The 13,637-nt window shown below is 45.3% G+C and overlaps 2 protein-coding genes across 6 annotated transcripts in view; one reads left to right on the top strand and one right to left on the bottom strand.

The window, feature by feature from the left end:
- Window positions 1-13,637, bottom strand: part of LOC126259386 (uncharacterized) — a 229,236-nt gene that overhangs the window by 186,950 nt on the left and 28,649 nt on the right. For all 3 annotated transcript variants that reach the window (XM_049956137.1, XM_049956138.1, XM_049956139.1), the window contains exon 3: window positions 3,997-4,161. In XM_049956137.1, coding sequence (XP_049812094.1) covers window positions 3,997-4,161 — 165 coding nt within the window. The remainder of the gene's footprint in view (window positions 1-3,996; window positions 4,162-13,637) is intronic.
- LOC126259388 (neuroparsin-A-like) overlaps window positions 1-13,637 on the top strand; it is a 244,252-nt gene that overhangs the window by 125,303 nt on the left and 105,312 nt on the right. The gene's annotated exons all lie outside the window — the stretch shown is intronic.

Below are 13,637 nucleotides of genomic sequence, written 5' to 3' on the forward strand. Positions count from 1 at the left end.
GGTAAAATAGTATTTCCTTTTCGTCACGAAAATACGATTTTCTAACTAGTCTCATAGATGAATTATGAATGTGGGAGTTGTAAAGTGTCATAATGCTCGTTCACAGACGTGCTACGCGTCTCGAGCACGTAGTCGACTATAGTCTCTCTCATGCACTAACGGATAAACACGAATTGAAAGGAATGTCATATCACTGTGTAGGACGCTATGTTCGGAGATAGAAATGCCAGATATAGAAATCCTCTACCAAATATTTCCAGTTGGGAACACACGCACGTCTGTTCTACGGGATTTGATGGAAAAATTGTAAGGTCTATAATCGGCCGACTGTCAGATAGACAGTATATCTTAGCTATTCAGCCAGGGAATCGAAAAAAAGAAACCTATCAGATGGACTAACTGGCAGCCGTATACACTAAATACATACCCAGTGTTTCGTCGGCATGAAATTGTGAACCTGCCGATAACATGCGCCTAAATTTATTCTTGACGTCATCAAGGTGGCGTACATAAGACATTCATGAAAACCCAGTATGCGTAAAATATACGCCATAACAAGAATTAAAGACATTCGCATGACATCACTTTCGTTAGCTTCGCCAACTCACAACCAGTCACCCTTCAAACACACGCAGATCTCATCGTACGCCACGGATCAGTCTATCGCCACAACCTGAAGTGAAAAAATAAATAAATAAATAAATAAATAACTACGCACAACGAATATTGTCAGTGCTTTGTTCTACGCATGTTGGCAAATGAATGGCACCACACGCCACAGTATCATTACTTCGCAGGTCAAAGCCAATGTTCAGTATCGGCATATTCAACTCATCCCCATCGACCTTATTATTTGACTCATACGAACAACTAGATGCACAAACCCTACTTTTTGATGTTTTTGACTAGTAAAATGTTGTTTCACCAACAAATTTCAGTTGCACGAAAGTTTTGGAGACTGTTCTCTTGTTTGTAAAGCCAAATAAGTAGTTGCCAGTATATTGTCACGTATTTCCAATTGGGATATTTACCGAGCTCACTGAGATCCGGCTGAAATTATCTGAGGTAAACAGTGGGCCGAGTGTCAACACACCCATCCTGTCCAGTTGGGCAGGGAATGCAATCATTAAAATGATAGAAATAAATAAATATGTTGCAGATAGGTTCTGCATCACACGACAAGTGCGATGGCACTATTGCAATCGGTTTAAAATCACACCACAAAGTGGTGGCACAACACCCCTTATGATTTAGGCTTCTACATCTACGTCTACATGGACACTCTACAAATCACATTTAAGTGCCTGGCAGAGGGTTCATCGAACTATCTTCACAATTCTCTATTATTCCAATTTCGTATAGCGCGCGGAAAGAACGAACACCTATTTCTTTCCGTACCAGCTCTGATTTCCCTTATTTTATCATGGTGATCGTTCCTCCCTATGTAGGTCGGTGTCAAAATATATTTTCTAATTCGGAGGAGGAAGTTGGTGATTGGAATTTCGTGAGAAGATACCGCCGCAACGAAAAACGTCTTTCTTTTAATGATGTCCAGCCCAAATCCTGTATCATTTCTGTGACACTCTCTCCCATATTTCGTGCTAATACAAAACGTGCTGATCTCCTTTGAACTTTTTCGATGTATTCCGTCAGCCTTATTTGGTAAGGATCCCACACCGCGCAGCACTACTCTAAAAGAGGACGGACAAGCATAGTGCAGACAGTCTCCTTAGGAGATCTGTTACATTTTCTCCGTTAACAAGTCAACTGTGTATCCGTAACTTACCGTATTGGTTGTCTGTTAACGCTGCAGAATTCGCTGCACTGTTTTGTTTTGACTGTGGATGCACTGAGAAGGTAGCAATTGTCTTAGAACTATGTCAAAAATATAGACGATGTCATTCCTGTGGTTTATCCGCTTGCTGGTCATGCGGACAACCAACAACCAGTAATGTACCAAACGTTGGACCATTAATATACAGAGAGTTATGATAAACTTTTTTTTTTCGGTCAAGCTCACTTCTCTCAGCAAGATTTCGTGACTGATCCTTTCACGCCCCTTGACCAATTTTTTATCCATCTTTCTTTGTACTTGCAAATGAAGTAGAGCAATTATTAAAGCAGCAGCATCTTTATCGCCATCATTCCCAACCGCAGTATTATTATGCAATATACTGAGGTGAGAAAAGACATGGGACAGCGATTTGCACATATACCGATTGCGGTAGTACCGCGTACATGAGGTAGAAAAGGAAGTGCATTGGCAAAGCTGTCATTTGTACTCGGATGATTCATGTGAAAATATTTCCGAAATGATTACGGCTGCACAAAGGGAATTATCAGATATTGAACGTGAAACGGTAGTTGCAGCTAGACGTATGGGACACTGCGTTTCCGAAATCGTTAGAAAATTCAGTATTCAGAGATCCACAGTGCCAAGAGAGTGCCTAGAAGACCAAATTTCAGGCATTGCCTCGCACCACGGACAATACAGAGGCCGGCGACCGTCACTTAACGACCGAGAGCAGCAGCGCCTTCGAAAATGTGTCACTGTTGACACAGAAGCAACAATACGTGAAATAAATGCAGAAATCAGTATGGGACGTAGGACGAACGTGTCTGTTAGGACAGTGTAGCGAAAATTGGCGTTAATGGACTATGGCAGCCGATGACCGACACAAGTCTTTCCTAGCGTAGGGCGACATCATTTACAGCGCCTCTCCAGGGCTCGTGGACATGTTGGTTGGACAGTAGACGACTGGAAAACCGTGGCCCGGTCAGATGAGTCCCAATTTCTGTTGGTAAAAGCTGATGGTAGGGTTAGAGTGTGGCACAGACCCCACGAAGCCATGAGACCGAATCGTCAACAAGGCAATAGGCAAGCTGGTGGAGGCTCCATAATGGTGTGGGTTGCGTTTACATGGAATGGACTGGCTGCTCTGGTCAAAACGAACCGTTCATTGACTGGAAATGGCTATGTTCGGCTATTTGGAGACCATTTGCAGCCGTTCATCGCCGGCTGGAGTGGCCGAGCGGTTCTAGGCGCTACAGTCTGGAACCGCGCGACCGCTACGGTCGCAGGTTCGAATCCTGCCTCGGGCATGGATGTGTGTGATGTCCTTAGATTAGTTAGGTTTAAGTAGATCTAAGTTCTAGGGGACTGATGATCTCAGATGTTAAGTCCCATAGTGCTCAGAGCCATTTGAACCAGCCGTTCATCGTCCTCATGTTCTCAAACAAGGATGGAATTTTTGTGGAGGACAAAGCGCCATGTTACTGGACCTCCATTGTTCCTAATTGGTTTGAAAAACATTTTGGACGAGCGACTGATTTGGCCACCCAGATCACTCTGCATAAATCCCATCGAATGTGTATGGGACGTAATTGAGAGGTCAATTCATGCACAAAATCTTGCACTGGCAACACTCTCGCAATTATGGACCGCTATAAAGACAGAGTGCAACGGCCTTGACGCAGTGGATACTCCGGTTCCCGTCAGATCACCGAAGTTAAGCGCTGTCGGGCAGGCCCCGCACTTGGATGGGTGACCATCCGGGCCGCCATGCGCTGTTGGCCTCGTGATGCCAAGTGAGGAGCTACTCGACCGAATAGTAGCGGCTCCGGTCACAGAAAACCATCATAACGACCGGGAGAGCGGTGTGCTGACCACACGCCCCTCCTATCCGCATCCACAGCTGAGGATGACACGGCGGTCGGATGGTCCCGATGGGTCACTTGTGGCCTGAAGACGGAGTCATTTAGTCATTTAATAGAGACAGCGCGACTCAATATTTCTGCAGGGGACTTCCGACGACTTTTTGAGCCCATGCCATGTCGAGTTGCTGCACTACACCGGACAAGAAGAGGTCCAACACGATATTAGGAAGTATCCCGTGACTTTATTATTGGCCACCTAGAGAGCACCGTAGGTGTTCTGACACACGTCGTTAGTGGTGGGGAACGTCTGCGAACGCACGGTGGTTGGCCAGTACTCACCATAGAGCGCGGAGAGCAACGGCCTGACGGGGTACTTGTAGCTGGCCGAGATGACCATGGGCAGCACCAGGCACGAGTAGGCGAGCCCCACGCCGCCGAACAGCAGCGACGCGTGGCTGGCGCGGGCCAGGTACGGCAGCAGCAGCACCGCCGACAGCAGCCACACTGCAACACACCACCACGTCTCTCCTGTGTACCAGAGAGTCGGAGCAAATATGTTCAATACTGTCTAAAAGACAGAGCTCAGTACATTACTCTTAATGGAATGAAACTGACAGATGTAACGGGAATTTCTACAGTACCCCAAGAGAGTTTTGTATTACAGTGCGTAACAGGTATAAGTGCGGATATTTTTACATACCTTAATATGTACACAAATAAGTTGTTTTTTTCACTGTACTGAACAATTTTCCTGCAAACAAGTCACATAATTTACGGCCTGATGTTTTCTGTACAGTCGTAGCTGCACCAATAAGAGAACTACCCCTGTCAGTATAGACCTGCCTTTCTGCGTCCATGTGCGCACACTTCAACACCTGACCTGCTACCCAGAGGAAAATAAGCATTAAGGGGTTGCTCTTGCCAGATTTCCTTGGAGGTACTACCCAAACCAAAAACATATGAGTTGTAATAGCTATAATAATTAGTATCCAAATGACGTAAATACTGATGTACTGATGTACTTATGTTCAGTACACTGTACTCATTCAGCAATAGAAATATCTGCCATTATCCAGAATGAGATTTTCACTCTGCAGCGGAGTGTACGCTGATATGAAACTTCCTCGCAGATTAAAACTGTGTGCCCGACCGAGACTCGAACTCGGGACCTTTGCCTTTCGCGGGCAAGTGCTCTACCAACTGAGCTACCGAAGCACGACTCACACCCGGTCCTCACAGCCTTACTTCTGCCAGTATCTCGTCTCCTACCTTCCAAACTTTACAGAAGCTCTCCTGCGAACCATGCAGAACTAGCACTCCTGAAAGAAAGGATATTGCGGAGACATGGCTTAGCCACAGCCTGGGGGATGTTTCCAGAATGAGATTTTCACTCTGCAGCGGAGTGTGCGCTGATATGAAACTTCCTGGCAGATTAAAACTGTGTGCCCGACCGAGACTCGAGACGAGATACTGGCAGAAGTAAGGCTGTGAGGACCGGGCGTGAGTCGTGCTTCGGTAGCTCAGTTGGTAGAGCACTTGGCCGCGAAAGGCAAAGGTCTCGAGTTCGAGTCTCGGTCGGGCACACAGTTTTAATCTGCCAGGAAGTTTCATCTGCCATTATACCTGTTATACCCCGTATATATGATGCCCCTCTTAAGAGTCGTCAGGAGCATTTTCTCTGGTGTTTCAATAGATACTTGTAATTTAAATTTTTCAGTGTGTAGGTTGGGTCTACCTAAACAAATACTTGTCATGAGGTCTTTCATGCCATGGCCATTGTCGACGGAAAGCATCGGTTTGTTTCCATTTACAAATAAAATCATTTTTAAACCGGAATTTTACATGCCATTTTAGTAGAGTGGCCCGAAATTAGTGTCATATTCCTTTTAAGATACCAGTAGTCCAGGAGCGACTGAACAGGGCTGCAGCATGGCGGCAGCGGTCATCGCAGGCTAGGGAGGTGCTGTCACTGCTGCAGTACTGGTTATTCTTCGTGTGTTTCATTGTTTCTGTTAATACTTACAAATTAAACAAATATCGCATTAGACTAATTTCGGACCGCTCTGTCGCATAGGAACGTAAAATTTCTGTTTCAAAATCATTTTGTTTATAACGGGAAAAAATAGTTCAAATGGCTCTGAGCACTATGGGACTTAACTTCTAAGGTCATCAGTCCCCTAGAACTTAGAACTACTTAAACCTAACTAACCTAAGGACACCACACACATCCATGCCCGAGGCAGGATTCGAACCTCCGACCGTAGCGGTCGCGCGGCTCCGGACTTGTGTGCCTAGAACCGCTCGGCCACTCCGGTATAACGGGAAACAAACTGACGCTTTCTAATGGTTCAAATGGCTCTGAGCACTATGGGACTCAACATCTCAGGTCATCAGTCCCCTAGACTTAGAACTAATTAAACCTAACTAACCTAAGGACATCACACATATCCATGCCCGAGGCAGGATTCGAACCTGCGACCGTAGTGGTCACGCGATTCCAGGCTATAGCGCCTAGAACCGCTCGGCCACTCAGGCCTGCCCTGACGCTTAAGTCGGCAATGAGCGTCGCATGAAAGAAATGATGAGCACTATTTGTTTGGGCTGATTCTAGCTACAAAACTAAATTGCAAATATCTTCTGAAACACAACTGTAAATGTGGGAGGGACACTCCGTACATGTCATCCAACGGATAATGTCCGAGGTTCTTTGAGGCTTTTTGCAGACGACAGTGTTGTCTGCAGGAAGTTTACAAAGCCAGGAGACATAACGAAATGAAGAAACACCTGCAGAGGATGCGTAATTGGTACAAGCACTGACAGTTGACCCTGAAAGTAAATAAATGTAACATATTGCCCTTAAATAGGACTGTTCGGTTATGCTATCGTTGGAAAATCAGTGGAAACAGTAAAAACCGTAAATACGCGGAACGACCTGCAGTTGAATGACCACATAAAACAAATTGCAGGCTTAGCAGATGTTAGGCAGAGATTCATTCGAAGAATGAAGTGGCTTATAAGACACTTATTCGACCGTTTCTACAGTGTTGTTGATCAGTGTAGGAACCTTATGTTTTAGGTTTAACTCAAGAGACAGAGAAGATACACCGAAGAGCGGCACGTTTAGTCACGTTTAGCAGGCGACAGAACGTTACAGCGATACTGAACAGACCCCATGGCCGGAGCCACAAGAATTGCGTTGTCTATCTTGAAGAAGTTTAATGTTGGAATTCTGAGAGCGTACATTCGTAGAAGAGTTGGGCAACATATTACTTCCTCCTGCTTACGTTCCGCAAAATTACCACGACGAAAATATCAGAGACACTAGTGCTCATACGGAAATTATTCCTACGCACCATTCGCGAATGGAACACAGAATGGGGAATACGATAGTGATGCCAAAGGTGTCCTCAGCCACACACCGTAAGACGGCTTGTGGAGTGTAAATGTAGATTTAGATCTAAAAGGTTAGCAGCTACAACTGAAAAAGAACCGACTACAGGAAAAAATTTGCTCCCATTCGTAAAAACAGTCATACGTTGCAACGGCATAGTGCTAAGAAGATACAACATTGACACTGCGTTTCGAACAACAAGGAAGGTGCGTGAGTACTTGTACACCACAAAGGTCCTACACCACACGTAAAGTATACATTGGAACTACGAACAGACGCATTAACACACGGCTTAAGAGCAATTGTCGTCTGGGAATAGCAGTAGCATATCATGCACTGGGACCCATGAACCACCAAATTCCTTTCTCCAACGTTATGGTTTTATCAAGCACCTATCGTTACTACACTACAGAAAAGTCATACAAATTCACATGCAGAAAAACAAACTTTTACGGAAAAGAATTTTCCCGCTTACTAAATGACCCTGTAACGAAATACGCTGCTCTTCTTCGCATTTCCTGTTTCCTATACGTTAGGGATTACAGGCTGCCGAGCAACATACAGGTATTTGTGTAACCTCCTTGGGTGGACATCACTTTCTGACTTTCTGAGGATCTTTCGAATGAATCTGCCTTACTTGTGGTTAGTTTCATTTGATAGTTCTACTTTAAATCGCCCCATACATATACTCCCAGATATTTAGCAGACGCGACTGGTTCCAGTGTTTGTCCTACAATCACGCGATCATACAATGATCTATTTATCCGCAGTGCGCTACACTTGTTTGTGTTGAGGGTCAACTGACTATCCCTATAGTAAGCGTCGAGCCTCTGCGCGTATTCCCGGAATTCTCTACAATGTTTCCATGAAAGTCAATATTCAGATAGCTTCTGGGTTACGTTAGCACGTTGCAGCTCAGGATATGTTGATATATTAGACTGTCGTCCTTTCTCATCTTACATTGTTCTGTAGGTGTGCGGTACACAAACGTCTCTCAAAAGATGTCTTCTTTCTCTAACGATATTTCACAATTTTTGTGTTCTCTTCATTTTTGTATTATTACTGGATTTTTGTGTCAATACGATTCATGATAATTTGATGTAGCACCACATATCGAGACGCTGGACTAATTTTTCTTCAATCCATCTCAAGTTTTCAGGCAGAAGTACTCGCTTCCTGCTTTATCAGTATCAATGTACACTCCTGGAAATTGAAATAAGAACACCGTGAATTCATTGTCCCAGGAAGGGGAAACTTTATTGACACATTCCTGGGGTCAGATACATCACATGATCACACTGACAGAACCACAGGCACATAGACACAGGCAACAGAGCATGCACAATGTCGGCACTAGTACAGTGTATATCCACCTTTCGCAGCAATACAGGCTGCTATTCTCCCATGGAGACGATCGTAGAGATGCTGGATGTAGTCCTGTGGAACGGCTTGCCATGCCATTTCCACCTGGCGCCTCAGTTGGACCAGCGTTCGTGCTGGACGTGCAGACCGCGTGAGACGACGCTTCATCCAGTCCCAAACATGCTCAATGGGGGACAGATCCGGAGATCTTGCTGGCCAGGGTAGTTGACTTACACCTTCTAGAGCACGTTGGGTGGCACGGGATACATGCGGACGTGCATTGTCCTGTTGGAACAGCAAGTTCCCTTGCCGGTCTAGGAATGGTAGAACGATGGGTTCGATGACGGTTTGGATGTACCGTGCACTATTCAGTGTCCCCTCGACGATCACCAGTGGTGTACGGCCAGTGTAGGAGATCGCTCCCCACACCATGATGCCGGGTGTTGGCCCTGTGTGCCTCGGTCGTATGCAGTCCTGATTGTGGCGCTCACCTGCACGGCGCCAAACACGCATACGACCATCATTGGCACCAAGGCAGAAGCGACTCTCATCGCTGAAGACGACACGTCTCCATTCGTCCCTCCATTCACGCCTGTCGCGACACCACTGGAGGCGGGCTGCACGATGTTGGGGCGTGAGCGGAAGACGGCCTAACGGTGTGCGGGACCGTAGCCCAGCTTCATGGAGACGGTTGCGAATGGTCCTCGCCGATACCCCAGGAGCAACAGTGTCCCTAATTTGCTGGGAAGTGGCGGTGCGGTCCCCTACGGCACTGCGTAGGATCCTACGGTCTTGGCGTGCATCCGTGCGTCGCTGCGGTCCGGTCCCAGGTCGACGGGCACGTGCACCTTCCGCCGACCACTGGCGACAACATCGATGTACTGTGGAGATCTCACGCCCCACGTGTTGAGCAATTCGGCGGTACGTCCACCCGGCCTCCCGCATGCCCACTATACGCCCTCGCTCAAAGTCCGTCAACTGCACATACGGTTCACGTTCACGCTGTCGCGGCATGCTACCAGTGTTAAAGACTGCGATGGAGCTCCGTATGCCACGGCAAACTGGCTGACACTGACGGCGGCGGTGCACAAATGCTGCGCAGCTAGCGCCATTCGACGGCCAACACCGCGGTTCCTGGTGTGTCCGCTGTGCCGTGCGTGTGATCATTGCTTCTACAGCCCTCTCGCAGTGTCCGGAACAAGTATGGTGGGTCTGACACACCGGTGTCAATGTGTTCTTTTTTCCATTTCCAGGAGTGTATTTTACCTATAGCCAAGAAATCTTCTCTTTTGTAAATTACTGATTTTGACTGATATATCCGTCGTATATTATGTATCCCATTTTTGCCACTACGTGCAATATCCCTTCTCATCTAGTATGTTCATTCAACAACAAGTCACACCTGGTATTTTATTTGCTTCAGATCCGAAATTTGATTTATGTATCATTTAATTTAATATAGCTGTATCCGGAAGTAACTGCTAAGATTTCTGAAATGCGTTTCAGTCTTTCTTCACTTACATCCATGAACACCATCTTTGCTGCAGGTCATGGGACTAGGTGGAGTCAAACTAGTTAATTATATGAAAAATCAGTTACATAAATAGGCTCTGATTTTAAGAGCTCCTTCCCAAGAACGGGGCAGTCTACACAGTCCGCGGTGCCATGCAACGAAAACAATAGCATATGGTGACTTTAAGAACAAATTCGCGGTTCGTCGTTTCAGCAGCAACACAAAAAAGCACAATGTTATTGATGCATCCTATCGGCAACTAGGTAAATAAAGGACCTTCCACGTCGTTCTGATATTTGAAGCTTTTGCCTCGATATCGCAAAGAAAACACCAACTACTACACCCAGTGGTAACTGTTCATTATATATGATGAACCTGAACAACAATTTCAGATAAGATTCTCTAACGCATTAACATGCAGCTTGATGTCTTGTCTGCTCTTGCAAGCAGTACAGCGCTGTCCTGCAGCCATCTACAGGGTGAAAAGTATTTAAACCGACAAACTCTGGGAGGTTGTAGGGGACATCAAGGCAAATATTTTCCCATAATGCTATTTTTTCCTATGAGGAGTATTTAAACCTGTAGAGGAAGATTTCTCTGGCGGAAAATTAATTAAACCATCAAACACATTTCCATTTTTTATGACCAAGAGACAACAACTAGGTAGCAGATACGGCCCAATTAAACAGTCTCCAACAGCACCGATCCACACAATAACGAAGAACCGCAGTGTGTCATGTGGGTTATCCTCACTCCAAACATGCGAATTGTGCATGTTGAAGACTCCATCACGTCCGAACGTTGCTCCATCGGTAAACAACACAGAGGCTGGAAATGTAGGATGCATTTCACACTGTTCCAGGTACCACTGCGAAAACTGTGCTCTGGGTGGATAATCAACTGGTTCCAGGTTGTGGACACGCTGTAAGTGAAATGGACGTAACAATTGCTCTCGAAGGACTGGTTCGTCCCCATGTGACGTGCAATTGCACGAGTACTGATTGAAGGATCACGCTCCACATGCTGCAATACAGCTTCCTCAAATTGCAGCTTTCTTACCGTGCGACGGTATCCCTGTCCAGGTAATCTGCTAAATGACCTGGTCTCACGCAGACGTTGGTACACAGCATCAAAGGTCGTATGATGCGGGATTCGGCGATTAGGATATTGTTGTTGATAAACCCGCTGTGCAGCTCGTCCGTTGTGGTGCGCTATGTAGTACGCACCAACCATATCGGAGTACTCACTCCAGGTGTATCGCTCCATTAGTAAACAGAGACAATGCACTACTACACTGGTGGACAGCAGTTGCCTACAACTGAAGAGCGTAATACGCCCTCTAACTACTAAAGATCGTAATAAGGCCTCTATCAATTGAAGAGCGTAATACGGCCTCCAACGGTTTAAATAATCCTCGTAGGAAAAATGACATTAGGGAAAAATATTTGTTTTGATGTCACCTACGCCGGCCGGGGTGGCCGAGCGGTTCTAGGCGCTACAATCTGGAACCGCGCGACCGCTACGGTCGCAGGTTCGAATCCTGTCTCGGGCATGGATGTGTGTGATGTCCTTAGGTTACTTAGGTTTAAGTAGTTCTAAATTCTAGGGGACTGATGACCTCAGAAGTTAAGTCCCATAGTGCTCAGAGCCAGTTGAACCATTTTGATGTCCCCTACAACCTCCCAGAGTTTGTCGGTTTAAATACTTTTCACCCTGTATGTATCCGCTTGCGTTACGACCGCCAGGTGAAGTATAATTACTCCATTAGGGCATGGAAATTTTTGTTGAGTAGTGCAGGCAACGGTGAGGACACAACAGTTACTCATTTAACGGCACATCCGCGTTCCAACCCTGACGGACTGTCATCCTTTGACAATGGCGGCGTTTGGATACGGTATGGGGGGCAAGGTGTCAGCACACCCCTCTCCCTGCCGTTTTTAGTTTCCCAGGTCTTAAAGCCGCTGCTTCTCACAATCAGTCAAGTAGCTTTCAGCTGGCATCACGAGGCTGACTGCAGCCCGTTCGCATGGCAATACCTAGACCACTGTAACTCTCATTTGTGAAGTTAGAATGAATGTAACACACTGTTTGAAGCAGCCAGTCGCCAAATTATGTCAGTTTCTGCAGCCGATATTTCCCACTCTCGAATAAGACGTCTCTTAAGTAAGTTAGTTAAAGCAGTGATTTTTGCGAAGGAAGACATTTATTTACTTCTTTATAATTATCGTTTTGTAAGACCACCAGCCACAAAACCTGTGGTCACTGAACGAATCATTGGAGCGTATTCATAGAAACCATTGCAGGTATGGTCCCATGTAGCGTATACATTTTGCTTTTCTTTCCAGAGTGTTATTTCACTTACAAGGAAACGTCACCAGCTTGACGTCATATACCTTTAAAACAAATGCATAGTCGATCTCGCGCGGAAATTCAGGCAATAATTCTGATAGTACGCAGTTATGACCTCCTGAAATAGAACTTTTTAAACTTCCTCGCACACAAGTTGTTTGTTACTCGCTCCGCCCCTCTGCAGCCGCTTAATTCACGAGCAGGAAGTACTGCACAGCGGATTGGCAATCAGAGCTCTCCTATTCACGGGATGTTGATGGTGAGGGAAGAGGAGATGGGTGGTGGAGACAACTGCCAAATTTGTTTTGAAATCTTGCTCGAAGAGACGTTATTCTACGCTAAGAACACAGTACATAATATGACAGCCTCACGCACTTACACATTCGATATTATTTCGACAGTATTCTAGTGCTGATATTCTGTAGCTATATATACGCCTCAAATTGCAAATGATTAAACCTGTGTAACTGAAGAAATGTTATGAAGCGAAGCAAAATGACTTTCGTTCTTCAATTGAATCATGCCATTCACGGTGAAGGTTAGCGCATGTCCTGCAAAAATGCCTCTCATTAACAGTTTCACTTCAAAATCAAAGAAAATAAAACCTAACGGCAATTTTAATAATTAAATAGCGGCGCGCTAGTTCTTTAATCACACACTAATTCTTATCATTATTTTAACTGCATTTGCGAATCGGAACATAAAAATGTTCAAAGCAAACAGATACCTGACAGCGTCTACAGAGAGCTCACTTTGATACAATCAATAAAGCATGTTACCAATGCAAAATAGTGATTCACAAACCTCTTACTCCACTGTACAGCACTTTGCGTTCGTGCATTACGCTAGTGCAGTGGGGCGGAGCGCGCGAAAGTTTAAAAAGCTGTACTTCCCGAAGCACATCATTCCGTATCATCAGAATTATTGTCAAAATATTCGCGTGCGATCGATGTCTGGGGCTGAAATCTTGCAAGTGTACATTTTTCTCCTTAAAATACTAGGTCAAGTTGGTGATGTTTCCTTCCTAGTCTTACATTGTACAGAAGTCTCGCACGTTAAATTTGATTTATGACTAAAACATCAATGAATCTAACTTTCACAGGTAAGAGATTGTAGAGACTTCTATTGTGTGACTATTAATAGAAGCATTCGCATCGGAATCTTACGAAACCAATCTTTATTGCTTAAAACACGTACCCTGTGTGTTTGTGTGTGTGTGTGTGTGTGTGTATGTGTGTGTCCCAGCAAGAAAAGCTACACATCATATTTCGCTATGAAGACTTATGTGTATAGCCTAAATCTATACACTTTAAATTGCGTTTACACTGTGATTGTTGTGCAATACGGCTAGGCAATATGATTGTA

The sequence above is a fragment of the Schistocerca nitens genome, chromosome 5 (genome assembly GCF_023898315.1).
Source record: "Schistocerca nitens isolate TAMUIC-IGC-003100 chromosome 5, iqSchNite1.1, whole genome shotgun sequence".
NCBI lineage: Eukaryota > Metazoa > Arthropoda > Insecta > Orthoptera > Acrididae > Schistocerca > Schistocerca nitens.